Source organism: Ovis aries, chromosome 11 (assembly GCF_016772045.2).
Source record: "Ovis aries strain OAR_USU_Benz2616 breed Rambouillet chromosome 11, ARS-UI_Ramb_v3.0, whole genome shotgun sequence".
Classification (NCBI taxonomy): Eukaryota; Metazoa; Chordata; class Mammalia; order Artiodactyla; family Bovidae; genus Ovis; species Ovis aries.
Window position 1 is genome coordinate 38,548,843 of NC_056064.1, and position 20,519 is coordinate 38,569,361.

The window sequence follows — 20,519 nt, forward strand, 5'->3', positions numbered from 1 at the left end:
TCCAAAGACTGGTGTCAGATCTGATTTTTCAAGAAAAGCTGGATACAACTGAAACTTAACACTGTAAATCAACTATATTCCAATAAAAATTTTTTAAAAAGGGAAAAGCTAGAAATCTGAACTTTGATGTGCAATTTGACTTTTAAAAACTGGCATTCAAACTTTCAAAAAGTTTTAAAGACATTCTGAATATCAAAGACAAAAATGCAAGTTTGCAACTTCTGGTATGTGGCAGTGTGGAGCATTGATGATGTTGACCTCTGGGGAAGAATTAGGTCTGGTTTGGTTGACCAGATCAAATGCTACACTTGCAGAAACTCTGCCCTTCTATCATTGGTTAGAACTTAATGTGCTGCAGGCAGAGAGGAAGTGGCCTAAATTGAGCCATTAAGTTCTCCTGGTGGCATATCTGTGCTGATCAGATAGGAGAGGAGAGCTCCCGGTTTTGCACCGTTTCTGTGATATTCAGTTGTGCCTACTTCACAGAACCATTGTAAAACATCATAGACTTGGACAGGTGTCAAATTTTTCCTAAAATGTAATGCAGGTGCTAACTGGGATAATTATCTTGCCACGAAGAGCTCAGAAGAGTGTAATGTTTTGGGAATAGTGACAGCTTCCACAAAAGCTGACCTAGGAAGGAGATGCTGAGCCCCAGCTCTGGCTGGAAGAAATGAAGAGGAAAGAATGTGTCAGCCATTCTGCTCTGGTGCGTTTGAGAAGGAGGCAGAATACTGATCTTTTCTGCAAGTGGTGTTGGGGAGTCAGTGGAGTTGAGAAACACACATGTCCATAAATGGTGTGATCCTGCTCCAAAGAGCTGAGCTAACGCCTGGGTTTCAGGAACCTTACACTGCAAGTTTCAACTAAAATAAACTTCTGACCTTTCTGTCAGTTCCCTTGAATAAGTCAGAGTTTTATACTCTATAGACTATTTCAGGGACTTCCCTGGCTATCCAGTGGTCAAGACTCTGTGATTGCACTGTGGAGGGGCACAGGTTCGGTCCCTGATCCAGGAGCTAAGATCCTGCAAGTTGCACAGCGTGGCTGGGGAGGTGGGGTGGAAGTGACTGCCTCATGTTCCCACTTAGAAGATTTGTGCTATTACTTCTATTACTTGAGAAAGCAACCCTGCTTATTATTACTACTAATGATATTGCAATGTTAGTAACATTCCTATCATGCTTTGTAACTTACAAAGACCTTTGACTTGCATTTTTCTCATCTTGTTTCCTGGTAACTCTGAGATTATTATTTCTCACTTTTTGATAAGGAAACTGATGGTTTCCCATTGTCCTTTAGCTAGTTTAGAATCTTCAACGTAGCCTAAGTCACCACCCTAGCCTGGGCCTTCCCTACCTCTCCAGAGCCTGTTTCACCACCTTCCCAGGAACTCTCTTTGTTTTAGCTATTATGGGTTTCTTTTGGTTCTTTCAATTGGTCAGGTTCTCTCCAGCCATAGGCCTGGCATTGCATGTGCTGTTTCTTCCATCTAGAACACTCTTCCCTGTCCTCTTTGCCTAGCTAGCATCTTTTGAGTCCCAGTTTAACAACGTTTCTTCACGGGAGTCTTTCCTAAACATTGAGGCTACGTGGAACTTGCCAGTAACATCCCTTGTACCACCCAGCACTTCCCATTCCAAAGACTCATCACGCTGCAGATTACTCATTCAGGACTTGCTTGGTGGCTCCGTGGTGAAGAATCCACCTGCCAATTCAATCCCTGATCCAAGATCCAACATGCTTTGGGGCAACTAACCCCCATGTGCACAGCTACTAAGCTCATGCTCTGTAGCATGCGAGCCCCAGCTACTGAGTCCACCTGCCACAGCTGCTGAAGCCCACTCACCTAGAGCCTGTGCTCCACAGGAGAAGCCACTGCAGCAAGCAGCCCTTGCACGCGGTTAGAGAAGACCCTGCCCGCTGCAACCAGAGAAAGCCTGCACAGCAACGAAGGCCTGTGCAGCCAAAAATGAAAGTCTAAATTATTCATTCGGTGGTTCTTGTTCCTGCTCGGTGCCTTGTATACTATACTTTTACTCTGAAAGCTCTTGTAACGAGTCTGCTCTCTGGCTTCCATGGCTGTGGAACTGATGCACCAGAACCTTGCCTTCTAGTCCAGTGCTGTGGGGCTGCTTCTGATATTACAATAATCAAGGTCCTTTGTGACCAAAAGGCACACCTCCCGCATCAATAGCAGGTGGCAGGGTTAGAGCACAGTGCCACCGTGTTCTTTGTTAACAACTAGAAGAGACTGGCCATGGGGTCGCTCAGAGTCGGACACGACTGAGCGACTTCACTTTGACTTTTCACTTTCACGCATTGGAGAAGGAAATGGCAACCCACTCCAGTATTCTTGCCTAGAGAATCCCAGGGATGGGGGAGCCTGGTGGGCTGCCGTCTCTGGGGTTGCACAGAGTGGGACACGACTGAAGCGACTTAGCAGCCGCAGAAGAGACTGGTGCTGTTCTCACCTCTTCGGCTGTCGCTGTGATGCTCCTGTGCCAGTGGCCACCTTTGCCCAGCACCCTTTTGAGATAGTCAAGGGTGGATCACAGATGACAGCGACATTGAAAGCTGCTCAGACTACTCCTGTCCCAGGTCTTGCCTTGGTTTGATGCACATCAGGGGTTGCAGGTGTAAGCCTGGCACACTTAGATGCATCAGGCAAAGACTGAAAGTTTGTGGCACTGGTTACAAAGGGGAACAGGCAAAGAGGGCACAGCCTGTCTTCGTACTAAAAATAATTAGATGCCTAGTGTATAAAAACATAGCTGGAAGAATATGCCCCAAACTTATCTGGCAAGCATGATTTTCTTCAGGAGGTGGATTTATAAGAAGGGATAGTCATTCTCTGGGGTGTTTTTTTCCTTTCAAAATTTGGAAAATGGATATGTACTACATTTGTGAACAGAATTAAAATTTTAAGGGGATACGTTGTTAGATGAATAGCAAATTGTTACAATGAGGTTGGTAAAAGCATGCATGTATGCAAAGTCACTTCAGTCATGTCCAGTTCTTTGTGACCCCATTGTAGCCCATCAGGCTACTCTGTCCATTGGATTCTCCAGGCAAGAATACTGGAGTGGGATGCCATGCCCTCCTCCAGGGGATCATCCCCACCCATGGATAAAACCCATGTCTCTTATGTCTTTTGAAATGACAGGCAGGTTCTTTACCACTAGCACCACCTGGGAAGCCCAAGCAGAGCATCAGTTAGTTCAGTTCAGTCGCTCAGTCATGTCTGACTCTTTGCAAACCCATGAATCGCAGCACGCCAGGCCTCCCTGTCCATCACCAACTCCCGGAGGTCACTCAGACTCACGTCCATTGAGTCAGTTATGCCATCCATCCATCTCATCCTCTGTCGTCCCCTTCTCCTCCTGCCCCCAATCCCTCCCAGCATCAGAGTCTTTTCCAATGAGTCAACTCTTCACATGAGGTGTCTAAAGTACTGGAGCTTCAGCTTTAGCATCATTCCTTCCAAAGAAATCCCAGGGCTGATCTCCTTCAGAATGGACTGGTTGGATCTCCTTGCAGTCCAAGGGACTCTCAAGAATCTTCTCCAACACCACAGTTCAAAAGCATCAATTCTTTGGTGCTCAGCCTTCTTCACAGTCCAACTCTCACATCCATACATGACCACAGGAAAAATCATAGCCTTGACTAGACGGACCTTAGTCGGCAAAGTAATGTCTCTGCTTTTGAATATACTATCTAGGTTGGTCATAACTTTCCTTCCAAGGAGTAAGCATCTTTTAATTTCATGGCTGCAGTCACCATCTGCAGTGATTCTGGAGCCCCCCAAAATAGAGTCTGACACTGTTTCCACTGTTTCCCCATCTATTTCCCATGAAGTGATGGGACCGGATGCCATGATCTTCGTTTTCTGAATGTTGAGCTTTAAGCCAACTTTTTCACTCTCTTCTTCACTTTCATCAAGAGGCTTTTTAGTTCCTCTTCACTTTCTGCCATAATGGTGGTGTCATCTGCATATCTGAGGTTATTGATATTTCTCCCAGCAATCTTGATTCCAGCTTGTGTTCCTTCCAGTCCAGTGTTTCTCATGATGTACTCTGCATATAAGTTAAATAAGCAGGGTGACAATATACAGCCTTGACGTACTCTCTTTCCTATTTGGAACCAGTCTGTTGTTCCATGTCCAGTTCTAACTGTTGTTTCCTGACCTGCATACAGTCAAGAGGCAGGTCAGGTGGTCTGTATTCCCATTTCTTTCAGAATTTTCCACAGTTTATTGTGATTGACAGTCAAAGGCTTTGGCATAGTCAATAAAGCAGAAATAGGTGTTTTTCTGGACCTCTCTTGCTTTTTCCATGATCTAGCGGATGTCGGCAATTTGATCTCTGGTTCCTCTGCCTTTCCTAAAACCAGCTTGAACATCAGGGAGTTCATGGTTCACGGACTGCTGAAGCCTGACTTGGAGAATTTTGAGCATTACTTTACTAGCATGTGAGATGAGTGCAATTGTGTGGTAGTTTGAGCATTCTTTGGCATTGCCTTTCTTTGGGATTGGAATGAAAACTGACCTTTTCCAGTCCTGTGGCCACTGCTGAGTTTTCCAAATTTGCTGGCATATTGAGTACAGCACTTTCACAGCATCATCTTTCAGGATTTGAAACAGCTCAACTGGAATTCCATCACCTCCACTAGCTTTGTTCATAGTGATGCTTTCTAAGGCCCACTTGACTTCACATTCCAGGATGTCTGGCTCTAGATTAGTGGTCACACCATCATGATTATCTGGGTCGTGACAATCTTTTTTGTACAGTTCTTCTGTGTATTTTTTTTTTTCTTCTGTGTATTCTTGCCACCTCTTCTTAATATCTTCTGCTTCTGTTAGGTCCAGACCATTTCTGTCCTTTATCGAGCCCATCTTTGCATGAAATGTTCCCTTGGTATCTCTAATTTTCTTGAAGAGATCTCTAGTCTTTCCCATTCTATTCTTTTCCTCTATTTCTTTGCACTGATCACTGAAGAAGGCTTTCTTATCTCTTCTCGCTATTCTTTGGAACTCTGCATTCAGATGCTTTTATCTTTCCTTTTTTCCTTTGCTTTTCGCCTCTCTTCTTTTCGCAGCTATTTGTAAGGCCTCCCCAGACAGCCATTTTGCTTTTTTGCATTTCTTTTCCATGGGGATGGTCTTGATCCCTGTCTGGTGTACAATGTCACGAACCTCATTCCATAGTTCATCAGGCACTCTATCTATCAGATCTAGGCCCTTAAATCTATTTCTCACTTCCACTGTATAATCATAAGGGATTTGGTTTAGGTCATACCTGAATGGTCTAGTGGTTTTCCCTACTTTCTTCAATTTCAGTCTGAATTTGGTAATAAGGAGTTCATGATCTGAGCCACAGTCAGCTCCTGGTCTTGTTTTTGTTGACTGTATAGAGCTTCTCCACCTTTGGCTACAAAGAATATAATCAATCTAATTTCGGTGTTGACCATCTGGTGATGTCCATGTGTAGAGTCTTCTCTTGTGTTGTTGGAAGAGAGTGTTTGCTATGACCAGTGCATTTTCTTGGCAAAACTCTATTAGTCTATGCCCTGCTTCATTCTGCATTCCAAGGCCAAATTTGCCTGTTACTCCAGGTGTTTCTTGACTTCCTGCTTTGGCATTCCAGTCCCCTATAATGAAAAAGACATCTTTTTTGGGTGTTAGTTCTAAAAGGTCTTGTAGGTCTTCATAAAACTGTTCAACTTCAGCTTCTTCAGCGTTACTGATTGGGGCACAGACTTGGATAACTGTGATATTGAATGGTTTGCCTTGGAGATGAACAGAGATCATTCTGCATAGACTTATCTAATTATTCTCTACCATACACAAAACATACACTTGCACATACTAGGTGTAGATCAGGGTGCTCAAATAGAACTTTCTTCAGCTATGGATATGATCTATATCTGTACTGCCCCATATGGCAGCCACGACTGAAGCGACTTAGCAGCAGCAGCCATGGGTGGCTACTGAGCACTTGAACGTGGAACTTACTTTAAACTTAAATAGCTGCATATGGCTGGTGGCTACTGTATTTGAACACACAGGTCTAGAATTTTCCATTTATAGGGAGCAGAGAGTCAGCAGAGGCAGGGAAAGACCAGCTTTGGTAGCCAAGAGATCTTCTATAAGACATGCTGTCTACCCAGTGGGGAGAGAGTCTGTTTCAAGGATGACATGAGCGGAGGCGCTTCTTTGCACTTGTAAAGGCCACAGCATTCACTTCATCCTCCTACACCCCTCCTATTCTCCTGACTTTAAATGCTCCATTGATAGAAGAGGCCACTGACCTATTAGAGAAGCAGTAATCATCTCACCCATCCTCATTAATGTCAAATATTTTTAATGTTTTGTATTTTTTCTTATCAGCCGTTTCTCTCCACCTCTCCTCCACTACCTTGTATCCTGTGTTGTCTTGAGATTTCTATTAAATCATCAGCCATTCAGTGTACTGTTTCCTTCTTGATGTCTTTAAAAGTCTAATAAGCATGAAGAAGAGTATATCCATAAGGTTAGGATACATAATACAAGGTAATCAACACCTTAATGAGTGGGTTAAGATTGCAGTGTAATGTATACCTGTACAATTTGTCAAATTTATGATAAAGGTTAAGGTGGTTGGGAGGTGAGAGGAGGTGGGTGTCACAGAGGACCATATTGGTATGATCAGCCAAACTATGGCAGGACTGTTTTTCCCTTCTTGGTGTTCATTTTAATTGGTGTATAGCATATCTACTGTCAGTTGGCGGCAGCTTCCTGAGAAAGCACAAGCTATGATAGATAGTAAGCTATGTTCCTTCTCTGTTGCTAATTCCACCCCAACATTGGACCAGGAACTCAGGAGTGAAAGCATATCAGCAACAAAATCAGAGAAGCAGAGTTCTCTTTGGCCACCTGATGTGAAGAGCCAACTCATTGGAAAAGACCCTGATGCTGGGAAAGACTGAGGGCAGGATAAAGAGGTGACAGAGAATGAGATGGTTGGATGGCATCACTGACTCAACGACATGAGTTCGAGCAAACTCCAGAGATGGCAAAGGACAGGGAACCCTGGTGTGCTGCGGTCGATGGGGTCAAAAAGAGTCGGACACAACTTAGCGACTGAACAAGAGTTATCCACAAGTGGCAGTAACAGCCCAATCAGCTTTCCTTCCTGACACTACCGTTTATCACAAAGTTAACCATCAAACCGTTAGAAGAACCAATCATCCTCTGACTTGGTTTCCTAGGGAAAGTAAGTTATTTGGCCCACGTTTCATTAATGTCAGGGTCCCGTCTCACTCTTGCATTTGAAACCAAACACCTTGACCATTTCACTGTGCTAGGATTGTTCTAAGAAGGCAGGTCATTTTGGGGTGGGTATTTTGCATTACCAGAAAAGATGCATGGCAAGTCATGCACTCTTTGCCACCCTACTCCAAGGACTATAGCCCACCAGGCTCTTATGTCCATGGGATTTCCCCGGCAAGAATACTGGAGTAGGTGGCCTATCCCTTCTCTAGGGGAACTTCCTGAATCAAACCCGAGTCTCCTGCATCGGCAGGTGGATTCTTTACTACTGAGCCACCTGGTATAAGCCCACAGAAGACAGTCTTATGAAAAACAACCCCGAGATCCTAAAACTAGTATTTAGTAACAGCAGATTTATTCTTTAGTCAAATATGATACTGTAAGTATACAGTCAACATTATATTACCAAAAGCTTTTTATTTTCTTGCTGAGAAAAAAAATCACTAGCCCTACAAATGTGGCTCCAAGTCCAGGACTCATTTGGATAACAGAGTTGAAAGACTTGATTTAAAGCTATAAACCCCCTCATACTCCCCAAATTGCACACTACAGAGATACATTCTTTATAGAGGGGTTCCTTACTTCCTGAAACTCATTCTTAGAAAATGGCAGATAAGAATTCATCCACTGCTGCCCACTGTCCCAAAAGCCTCTACTGCTTCCCATGAATATAAAATAACATTTTCTATAAGAAACTAACACATTTGTCTTTCTTCCCAACTTTCTAAAAATTTTAACCAGATTTAAATTACAGAAAAGAGGTTTCCCTGATATCTCCATTGGTAAAGAATCCGCCTGCAATGCAGGAGACCCCGGTTGAGTCCTGGATCAGGAAGATATGCTGGAGAAGGGATAGGCTACCCACTTCTGTATTCTTGGGCTTTCCTTGTGGCTCAGCTGGTAAAGAATCCATGTGCAATGTGGGAGACCTGGGTTCAATCCCTGGGTTGGGAAGATCCTCTGGAGAAGGGAAAGGCTATGCACTCCACTATTCTGGCCTTGAGAATTCCACGGACTGTAGTCCATGGGGTCGCAAAGAGTCAGACACCACTGAGGAACTTTCACAAAAATTAGGGAAAAGGAGAATCATTAAGTATTTTAAAAGCTATTGCTTGTATCCATTGTGACTGCATGATCTTCTAATTGTGGAAACCTAACAATCAGCTGGAAGAACACAGGTTCGTGCAGACTGGCAAGCTTGAGTTGACCACTAGGACTGAGAGTTATTTGCTGTTTGACTACCTAATTTTTCTGAGCCTGCTTTCTCATCTGTAAAATGAGTATATTACCTAGGATAGGGAGCTATTTGGAAGACAAACAATAAACTAAAACATCTGACAGGGAATTCCTTTGCAGTCCAGTGGTTAGGACTCCATGCTTTTGTTGCCGAGGGCATCGGTTCAATCCCTGGTCGGGAAATTAAGATTCCACAAGCCTCACGGCGCAGCCACATAAAACAAAATACCTGACACAGAAAAGGCTGGATTAAGACCTTTAGAGACCCAAAGCATCAAGACTTTGGTGCCCGAATCAATCAAGGTATTAGTGGAAAACAGAAAATACACTAAAACTGGGTAATTTGAAGGAGGTTTAATAAAGGGACTGTTCACAAAGACATGGGCAGAGTTCAGGAGATAGTAAATGAGTGGTCCTTTCTATCCCTAGATGTAAAGGGGCAGAGAGAAGGAGCTAGAAGCTAAAGAGGGCTGCTTGTTAGGAGTCACAGTCTTTGGTAGAGGAACACAGACAACCTATGTGACCTGGTGACTTAGAAGCCAGGGAAATAAATACCCAGGCTTCTAAATATCCATTCCTCAGCCTTTTGATCTTCTGACGGTGTTACTAATTGGATCAACACAACCTAAAGTCAAAGGGCAACGGAACCTGTTGATGCAGTCCATGGGGGTCAAGACCTGGGACACAAAACAGGATGAGCAGCAGTTCTGAAGAGGAATGCAGCCAGCACCATCTCCTCCCCAGCATGACTCAAACCACTGAACTGTTATATACACACAACTTGCATGTGTGCTAAAACTGAGACTTCTTTCCAGCATTTGATTTGAGTTCTTCCATTAAAATAATTTCTCTCAGTCTGGTGTCTTTACTTTGCTGGTACTGTAAGCACATGCCTAGATAAAAGGAAGCCTCAGGACATAGGAACTGGCAGGCTAAGGTTAACTCGTTAATGCTGACTCTAAGGAGCTATAAGAGGTTTCTGAGTTAATCCAGAAGTAATTTAGGAGGAATCTTAGGGTATTTCTGGCTAGGTACTATTCATTAGAAACTAAGCAACTGGATTTTCTTAGACTCAAAAAACCCCTATGGCAGTAAAACTACTTATAATCCTCCTGAGTGACAGAAAAGGTTTTACTTGCTTACCGAAGAGAACAGAGGACATCAGGACATCGATTTCACATTGACATTTTTATTAACGCCAACTGTTTTTTAATTATTATTTTTTTAAAACAATAGCACAAAAATGTTTCAAGGAAGCAGTCTCACAATCTGATGACCTTCTGAAATACAGTTAAGCCACACCAAATATGAATTCCTGTTAATAACACACAAAAATATTTTTTCTTTTTTTTAAAGAAAAAGAAAAGAAAAAAAGTAGGGAAAGAGGAAAGGAATGAGATTTAGAGTTAAAACTCACTGGATTAGGTTGGTGAGGCTTGTTAGTAGGATACACTGTGGAAGCAGAGTGGCACACACAGGCTTACAGTCTTTGTTTTTTTTAAACCAGTTACCACGAATACATGGGCCCTGCATCAGCAACCACTGACTTCTTACAGGCCCGAACTGAACCAGGAGAAGCCAGTGCTGATACTGTCAGAAAGAGGGTCAACAGTTGCCTGTCAGACCATTTTCAGCAGAATAACTCCTTCAGAAAGGCCTGGCTGAAAACTTCATTTCTATTGTCTCACCTATATGCATTTCAGGATTCTTAAAAGTCATCTTAAAAAAGAAAGAAAAAAATAATGTATATCAGTTTCTCTTATTTAATGTGGCTATAAAAGATGTTTCCTTATTATTTATCTCTAAGAAGGACACCGGGGTGGTGGGTTGGGATGGAACTAAGGGAAGGAAAAAACCCAGACCAGGATAGGTTTTGTTGTTTTTTTTTAAAACTTTTTTTTTTTTTTTTCTTGCCAAGGGGTCACACAGAAGGGAAGGCAAGGAGGAAAACTACAATCCTTGGTTCAGATTGAGTTATGCAGGAAAATATATCTTCCTGATCAGTCCCCATGCCAAATAAACAAAAAACAAAAAACCCCACTTGAGATTATGCACAGACTCTATATTATACCAGCTATCAGCCTTTAATGTTTAACCATTCCCAGCAATGGACACTTGGCTTGTAGGCTGCTTGTAGAACCCACTTCACAAAAATCCTCTTTACAGAAGCCTCTAGTTTCCTTTTCGTAGGTTATAAAAACAGAACATCTGTCATTAACAGGAGAGTGTTAAATACTTTTAACCACTGACAAGGCTTCAGGAAGTTTCACAGTTTCGTTATGCTCTATTTTATTACTATCATATTTACATTTTTATTTTTTTGCTGAATTGCTGATTTTCCTTTTTCAATAGAATTTAATTCTGGAGTGTGAGCAGGAACCAGTTAACTACATTCATTGTCCAACCCCCACTGGCTTGAAAGCAGACTCCAAATTCTTGGCATGTGAATCAGCTGTTCAGTCGCTCCACCTTATCCCTGCACAAAGCAGTAGAACCGCAGTGGCGGTGTGCTCCAGGTTCATGCTGTGGGCGGCGAGGCCTTTCGCTGAAGGAGGTACTGGTGGATGCTCTCAGCATCACGCTTTAGCCAAGCAGCATTCAGCAGGATATTTTCACAACACTGCTGGATGGTACGCTCAGCTGAAGGAGCTGGGTGACTCTCGAAGAAAGCCTGGCACAAAACAATCCAGAATGTAGGATCATTACTAGCAACAGTAAGAAGCTAATATCACAGGTCATGAGAAAATACCCACTGTCTATGAAGGGTTCATAAGCTTCACTCAGAAAATTTACCACTGCCAGGCTAAAAGAAAACAAGCTGCATCTTAGACCTGTAGGAATTCTTCCCCTAATGTATTATATGCCAAAAAGCCTAATCAGAGAGAAAGAACCTATATTCTTTAAGGTTCACTGTCCAAGCAGCAAAAGAAAGTAAAAAAGAACTATTATCAAGGACCAGGCCCCCTGTGTTATTTCATCTAAATGACAATCTTATCACCCAATTTACAGATGCGACTGGCTCACAGGGGTTAAAAAAAACCTACTTGAAGTCTAGACTTTGAAATCAGCCTTGGGACTTGATCTAGGCTCCATCATGTACTAAAGTGTGACTGAGTAAATTAACTGCTCTGTTTTATCATCTATGAGAAAATAAAATACTTGGCATAGAGTAGTTAAGGATTCAACACATTTTGGCTACTTCCAATAAAGATTAATGTGTAAGGGATAATAAAACTAAGAAGCTTAAATTGCTGCCATATTCTAATAATTTAAAATTTGATAGACACATTTTCATACAGTAAACTACTTCAGAGTTCATTGTAATTATTGCAGTGCTTACTGATTAAAAGCTGAATAAACCATTTTCTAATGAAGGACACCTGGTTTCATAGAAAATATCAACCAGCAAAAGGATAGGGACTGAGCCAGGGGGCGGGGGGGGGGGTGTCTTTCCTTTGAACTAGTCATCACAGGTCTATAAGAGAGAATGACTAATTCATCAGATTAAGTCTAAACCTCTTAGAAATCAGTCACTTTACTGACATGGATGACAATGGCTCCTGCTCCAAGGCTCCTATCACAGTTGGGTTCTTAGAGCCTGAGTAAGACTTCCTCTCATTCTACCTCAACAAATAGTACCACTGCTTACATATGAGAAACCTGGAAATTATCCTTGACTACTTCCTTCTTCCTCCCCCAGATATGTTCACAATACAGACAAAACATTCAATAAATATTGGCTGTATTAAAGATTAACAAAACAAGCCCTGGAATCAAGATTGCTGGGAGAAATATCAGTAACCTCAGATACTCAGATGACACCACCCTTATGGCAGAAAGCAAAGAACTGAAGAGCCTCTTGATGAAAGTCAAAGAGGAGGGTGAAAAAGTTGGCTTAAAACCCAACATTCAGAAAACTAAGATCGTGGCATCTGGTCCCATCACTTCATGGCAAATAGATGGGGAAACAATGGAAACAGTGACAGACTTTATTTTTTGGGTCTCCAAAATCACTGCAGGTGGTGACTGCAGCCATGAAATTAAAAGATGCTTGCTTCTTGGAAGAAAAGTTATGACCAACCTAGACAGCATATTAAAAAGCAGAGACATTACTTTGCCAACAAAGGTCCATCTAGTCAAAGCTATGGTTTTTCCAGCAGTCATGTATGGATGTGAGAGTTGGACCATAAAGAAAGCTGAGCGCCAAAGAATTGATGCTTTTGAACTGTGATGTCGGAGGAGACTCTTGAGAGTCCCTTGGACTGCAAGACATCCAACCAGTCCATCCTAAAGGAAATCAGTCCTGAATATTCATCGGAAGGACCGATGCTAAAGCTGAAAATCCAATACTTTGACCACCTGATGCAAAGAACTGATTCATTTGAAAAGACCCTGATGCTTGGAAAGATTGAAGGTGGGAGGAGAAGGGGACGACAGAGGATGAGGTGGTTGGATGGCATCACCGACTCAATGGAGATGAGTTTGGGTAAACTCTGGGAATTGGTGATGGACATGAGTTTGAGCAAGCTCCAGGAGTTGGTGATGGACAGGGAAGCCTGGCGAGCTGCAGTCCGTGGGGTCGCAAAGAGTCGAACACCACCGAGCAACTGAACTGAACTGAATCTCTTTCATTACACCATCTCCTCCAAGCTACTTTATCATTCTTGCTTCCCAGTATCTCCCCTTTTCAAACTGCATTCTCTGTACTGCAGCCAGATTGAAATTCTTATCATATAGACCAGATTAAGTCATCCCTTTGTTTATAAGCCATTTCAAGGGCTTCCCATTCTTAGGAGCATTTTTATATGGCCTACAAGGCCCTCTACAGTCAGGCCTCTACTTTACTAGCCTTAACTTGGCCACTGGCCTCCCCTTGAACTAATTATATGTATTTCTCCTTCAGGAATATTTATTACCTTTACAATAAAGTAATTATTTACATAATGCAATACATAATATTGAATCTTGATCTAGACTCTCTGTTATGTACTAACCTATGACTGAGTAAATTAACTCATAATGTGAACCAAACATTATAGCTCTCAGAATTTCCAAATTCACCCCGAAACCTTCTTGCTTTCAAGAATGAAGGTGGAAGTGACACTGAAAAGGGCTAGGAGTAGAGTCCCTACGTAGTCATCTTGTCTCTCTGTGCACATAAAAGACGTATGAAAAGTATCAGAAGGGAAAAAGAACTAATATGAAAGCTCTACTATGTTCCAGGCCCCCTATATTACTTAGTCTAGACAATCTTATCACCTCATTTTATGGAAGAGGAGACGGGCTCATAGAGGTTAAAAAAGCCTGCTTGAAATCACTCAGTTAACAAGGGGCAGAGCACAGATTTACATCCAGGTTGACTGACTCTAAATTCCACATTCTTTCAAACACTTTAATGCCCTCAAAGATGATTCCAACTCTAAATTCTTCAGGCCTTAAGGATACAACCTAACCTTTCTCCAAGAAAAACATGGAGACACTCCTAAAGTATGTCACCCCAACAATCTATGATTATAATTTGATTAGTATTTTTATTTTTTGGATTGAAAAGTGAAAAGTAAACTGTACTTTCCTTACCTTAACTTCTCCAGCCATTTTATCAACTGCAAATCCCTCAACTGATAGCTGAAAAAACAATGGTTTATAAATAGTAAATATAACTAAGAGGTTAGGAACAAACTTCCATTTACCATAAAAACAAATCATACCACTCTTTCCCAACTTCAGTTTATTCTACAGGATACAGGATGGGTTATGGAGAAACTCTTTAGTAAAGCTAGTAACTACTTCAGAAAACTTTTAAAAAGCAGACGATAATCTATGGGTTGAGTGAATCATGAATGTCTCTCAGTAATATCCATGATAAGCAAGCTACTCAAACATTTTCACCTACCTTTATTAGTCTAGATATTAAGAATCCTCCCTGGTATCGATTATAAAGTTCTTCCCAATTGTCCTTTATGAATTTCCAAGCAGCCTTCCTTCCATGCTTACTGCCTCCAGCCACTCCACCAATTACTGACACAGTGTCCTGTGGACGTACCTCTTCCTAAAAAAAGAAAACTACAAGTCTACCGTATCCAGAATATTGTCTGATGCCAGAAAGGGCAAATGCTGTTGAGGTACCCAAGTAATCCCCTTTTTGTTTCAGGAATAACTGGCACCAGAAGCTTCTAGCAAAGAGGAGAATGTTTAACCTACAGATCAGCCAAATTGAGAATGAAGCACTGAGATGGGTACAACAGATGGCTGCTCAATAGATACCTGCTCTAGGGTAAAGGAAGAAAGAGACAGGAAGTAGGCACACGGATGTGTCAACCTTACAGTTTATTTCATAGTCTCCCAACTATTCTGATTCCTACCACTAGAGGGAAATATAGTGGTTAGTAACAAAAGCTTACTCCAGTTTTTCAAGAAAGAGGAAGCCTTTAGTCTAGGATTAAGACAGATCAAGAGAATATGAATCAAGGACAATTGCTATAGATCAGTTGGTAATAATTCCCTCTAAAAGCAGTTTTCATTGTAACTTACTGAAAGTGCAAACGTGAGGACTTTTTGAATCAATTCAGGTGAAAGAGTAGCCCCAAGGACTCTTTCAATTCGGTTTTTCTCTTCCTGCATATCTGCTTGTTTGTGAAGCTACAGTGAAAAAAATACAGAAAGAGACAATTAATTTCTCCCTGAATGAGGTGAAACTTTTGTTTTACATTCTCATTGGCTAAGACTGCAGGATATGAAATTAACAAAAGAATATTTTTCAAGAGGTCTGAGCACTAACTTTGTCCTGTGCCCCTACAGTAAATCATTAGGTGTAAGTGCTCACTACATGAAGAGCTTGTCATCAGTTCTGAGCAGTTCAACCTCAAGATCTAAGGGGTGAGCCCGTCATGACCAAATTCTTTATTCACTGATGTCTGACTAATGTTCTATGTTAGATAGGCAAAATAATCATCATTACTAATACCACTGGAAATCAATTCAACTCATCAATAAAAAAACACAGGAAGCATTATTGAAAGTAATATTTTAAGAATATTTGATGACATAAACATGCCACTGATATATTAACTGAAAGAAGGGATACAAAGCAAAATGGTTCTAAATTTTAAAAAATTTAATGAGAAGGGGAGAAAATACCCTGAAAACACATCAAAATGTTAACATTAATAATGGTCTCTGATCAGTAGGATTATGCAGCATCACACTTTTAACTGCAAAGTATTATGAATGCAGAACATTAAGAAAATAGAAAAGTATAAAGAAAAAATTACTATATTTACATTAACCAAATCATGGATAAGATCATATTATACAGGCTATATTTGTGACTTTTTTAAAATTACAAGTTCTGTTTTCTTCTTTATACTTTTCTAGCCTCTAAATCTTCCATAGTGAGTATACCAAAATCTTTTTTCATAATTAGAAACAAAACATTATGTTTTTCTAAAAATTAGAACTTCAAATGTATATGAGATACTTCTCTAAGACAACTTAATTTATAGACTCTCTTGACCTTTTTTTTTTCCCTCTGAAGAGTTAACACTGACCAGTGTCTGGAGACCCCATCACAGCTCCCAGTTTCCTCTTCCTTTCCTTTGGACTCTTTTGAGCAGCAGTGTAGTAAAATAGATAGGAGGTCAGAAGACCTGGGTTCTAGACCCAGCTTTGCCTCTAACTAGCTGTGTGATCTTGACTAAGTCCTTAACCTCTCCGGGTCTCAGTTTCCCCATCTGTAAAATGAGCGGGGTGGACAGATGATTTCTAAGGTCCTTTTCAGCTCTAATAGTCAAGGTCTGAACGCTGGCATTTAGGAAGCATTCCCCAGCCCACCCCCAAGAGGACCTGTCACAGGAGTCCACTAGATGGCACCGTAACACTGCATTTCAAATATACTCTGAATTAGTTCTTTAGCCTGCTTCATTATTCTTAAATTACTAACACAAAATCCTTCTCATTTCCCATCAACTGGCTTCGTTTCCTTTAATTTTATAGAGGTATAGTTGATTTACAATGTTGTGTTAGTTTTCAGTGTACAGCAAGTGATTCAGTTACACATATACAATAATTGTTTGCACCTGCTAACTCTAAACTCCCAGTCCATCCCTCCCCAACCTCCCCTAACTGGTTTCTTGAAGAACCCTGATTCTGCCTTCATTAGAGCTCTTTGCATAGTAAGTTGAATCATTGTGGGCTCCCTTGTGTTAAACAGATGCAAACTCTTATTAAATAAACACACTGGTACAAATTCTTAAACATATGCCATGACATGAAAATGTCAAACGACCTGTCATGAAATTTTCAGAACCTTTATTTTTCCCATATCTTCATGAAATGGACAAAATATACCAAGTATCTCATTTCACATGCAAAGAAATGCATGATTTATAGTGCACAGGTTCACAGAATATTAAGAGTGAGAAGAGACCTTAACGTCATTTAGTTGAAAGGTAAACCCAAAGTATAATTTTTTGTGTTATTAGAAAGGAAACCCTTATACAACATAGGCAGTTAAAGCAATACAATCGCAATGTAGTTTCTTAAATAAAGTTTGTGTATTTTTAAAACATTCTAATCATTTAAATACGATTTGTTTAAAATACCAGAAGTTAGATTTGTAATTCTGATGCACTTGGGGTCAGAAAAGTATTCTGATTAAGATCCTTAAGTGTGGATGTTTTAATGAATGGGTCTGATGGATGATTTGGGTATTTAGGCATGTATTGCATATTTTATTTGCTAAGTAGAATCAGCTCCCTCCACCTCTAATGCCACCAGGTTAGACTAATAACTGCATGGATACACACTGGAGACAGCACTTGCTCTACAGTAGGACTTTTAACACAGATCACTGCCGTTGTAAGGACATGGTTTTATCTACATTTTTTCTAAGTCAGAGTTAACTATATGCCAACCACCCTGGGAAACTACAGAGGCTATGAAGGCAAGTGAATTAATTTCCTGTCCGTTCATAAGAGGCACCAGCATAGACCAAATCCTTGAGGCACCTAATCATCTATCCCTTTCCTAGGCACAGAAATAAACTTAAAGTGGGCAGAACCCCGAGTAAGTTTGCACTGATGGGAAAATTTTTAAGAACTGGACTTTAAAATCTAACTTAACCTTTTAGTATTAAGATTTAAGATACATAAACTTGTGATTTATAAAAGTGAATAAATGAGATGATTTGGCATTTGTATTGGTGGTACAGATGAGCCGATATTTCTCCTGCTGCTGCTGCTGCTAAGTCACTTCAATCATGTCTGACCCTGTGTGACCCCCCTATCCCTGGGATTCTCCAGGCAAGAACACTGGAGTGGGTTGCCATTTCCTTCTCCAATGCATGAAAGTAAAAAGTGAAAGTAAAGTTGCTCAGTCGTGTCTGACTCTTAGCAACCCCCTAGACTGCAGCCTACCAGGTTCCTTGGTCCATGGGATTTTCCAGGCAAGAGTACTAAAGTGCGTTGCCACTGCCTTCTCCAGATATTTCTCCTATAGCTTTCTAAATATATGCATGCTTACAGTGTGCATATCAGCATGCATTTCTTTTGTTAGGACTGTTTTTTTAAACCATTCAAGGTCATACTCTCTGTGTCAATTCAACTTCAAAAGCAGAAAATAGGAGCCCTTTCCAAATTTACTCACCTTCAGCATAATGTCTAAGGTAGTGCCATCACCATGCTTCAAAACAGTCAGATAGACCTACAAGAGAATATAGGAACAAAAAAGAAGGCATCTGATTATATGTAACTTATTCCAAATATTCTAATGTTAAGACAGAAAGCAAGTAAAAAGAAATTGTGTGGGTATTACATACAAATTATGGCAACAATCTAAGAGCCCACTTCAGCAACCAGAAAGGTAGAGGGCAGGCAGTAACAGCAAAGCACAGGAGACTGTGCACTGATAATCACCTTTTAGTACCCTAGCGTGGGCTGAGAGACTACACAAATGAGATGTTGCCTACAGACTCCCTAGATGGTGTGTATTACGAGAATTAGGCATGATTTGTAGTCAGTACTCAGGTCATTTTTGTTGTTGTTTAATCAGAGTCGTGTCTGACTCTTTTCAACCCCAAGGACTGTAGCCTGCCAGGCTCCTCTGTCAATGGGATTTCCGAGGCAAGAATATTGGAGTGGGTTGCTGTTCCCTTCTCCAGGGGATCTTCCCAACCTAGGGATCAAATCCAGGTCTCCTGCACTGCAAGCAGATTCTTTAGGTCATTTTTGGTTATTATTAAATACATTCCACACTACACAGAATGACGCAGACACCTAGAAATCAAAGTACTTTATTAAGAAAACCTACCGGACTCCTCAGATCAGCAGAGAGAATCTGTTTCCCTTCCACATGGTCCTTAAACCGACGACGGGCTTCTTCTAATGTTGCCTTATGTCCTGCTTTTCCTAGTTTGCCCAGGACCAAGCCCCTCAGGAGTGCATCTAGGTGACCTGATTGAGAAGTAAAAGAGATACAGAACTACTTAAAAAGCTTATTTTTTTACAAATATGCCACCTGGATATTGTATAATTGTGTTAGACCATGCCTACAATCTTGAACAAACAAAATCAATTACCTTAGTACTTGAGAGAACACTTGATTTAAATTTATCAAATAATGAGAATGAAGTACATAACACACTAAGATAAGCAAATACGCTGACTCTGTCTATGCCAACTGTATTTATTAAATATTTATTAAATGCCAACTGTATCCATTTAAATATTTATTAAATATTCTCTCCATCTAGGTAATTACACCAATAAGAATTATGTGTGGAAGGAATACACTTAGATCATACAGTTTGACCCCAAATTTAGAGGAAGGCCACATACGGAACTAGTACGCCAGGGAGATTAAATTGGAATCTTAGATTTTTTAAATCAAAGTCTGATGGATTATTCCAAAGATATGCAGGTAGCTGATAAGCACATGAAACCAATACCATTAGCCATTAGGGAAATACAAATCAAGACCACAATGAGATACCACTTCATACCAGTTAGGATGGCTAAAATAAAACAGACAATAACAAGTGTTGGCCAGGATGGAGAGAAATTAGAACCCTCATATACTGCTGGTAGGAATGTAAAATGGTGTGGGCACTTTGAAAAAAAGTCCAGTAATTCCTCAAAAGGTTAATAAACACAGAGTATGACCCGGCAGTTCCACTCTGGAGAAATGAATTCCTAACAGTCAAAAAGTCGAAACAATCCAAGCATATATACACTGATGAATGAACAAAGAAAATGTAGTATAATCATGCAATACAATGAAATACTATTTGACTATAAAAAGGAAGTGCTGATACATGCTGTAACACGGGTGAACCTTGAAAATACTGTAGTAAGTGAAAGGAGCCAAATAAAAAATGCCAGAGTATGATTCCATTTATATGAAATGTCAGAACAGGCAGATCTGTGAGGCACTAGGCAGATTAGTGGTTGCCTGGGACTGTGTTGCCAGGGAATAGAGAGTAACTGCCAGCAGGTATGGAGCTTCTTTTGAGTGTAAAGAAATTTTTCTGGAATTAAGATAGTGGTGGTGGTGGTAGTTGTACAACCCAACTGTGTATTTAAAAGGGCGCATTTTTTGGTATACTGATTATATCTCAAAAAAAAGTTAATACTAGCACACAAACTGATAGATTCCAACAGCACAACAGACAGATAAATTGTGATATATTCATATAATGAAATACCACTCAGCAATAAAAAGAAATGAACAACCTATATGTATCTCTAGAACATTATACTGAGAGAAGCCAGATAACAGAATATATATTATGATCCCACTTATATAAAGTTCTAGAAGAGACTATATTAATCTAGGGTGAAAGAAGTCAGAATAGCGTTTGCCTGCAGGGGGTGGAAGGGTAGGGGGTGGCAGGAACCGACTGGGAGGTAGCCTCAGGGCAACCTCCTGTGGGGCCGGAAACGTGGTATGCATCTGTCCAGTCACTGAACTGAACTTATGC

The 20,519-nt window shown here is 40.8% G+C and overlaps 1 protein-coding gene across 2 annotated transcripts in view; it reads right to left on the reverse strand.

Moving 5' to 3' along the window:
* Nucleotides 1-9,714: 9,714 nt before the first annotated feature.
* The window catches only part of NPEPPS (aminopeptidase puromycin sensitive), a 117,290-nt gene continuing 106,485 nt past the window's right edge, over nt 9,715-20,519 (reverse strand). For both annotated transcript variants that reach the window (XM_027974632.2, XM_060395568.1), the window contains exons 18-23: nt 18,851-18,993; nt 18,188-18,244; nt 15,077-15,184; nt 14,439-14,594; nt 14,123-14,170; nt 9,715-11,216 (exon numbers count right to left, since the gene is read on the reverse strand). In XM_027974632.2, the coding sequence (XP_027830433.1) occupies nt 11,064-11,216; nt 14,123-14,170; nt 14,439-14,594; nt 15,077-15,184; nt 18,188-18,244; nt 18,851-18,993 (665 nt within the window). In that variant the 3' untranslated portion in view covers nt 9,715-11,063. The remainder of the gene's footprint in view (nt 11,217-14,122; nt 14,171-14,438; nt 14,595-15,076; nt 15,185-18,187; nt 18,245-18,850; nt 18,994-20,519) is intronic.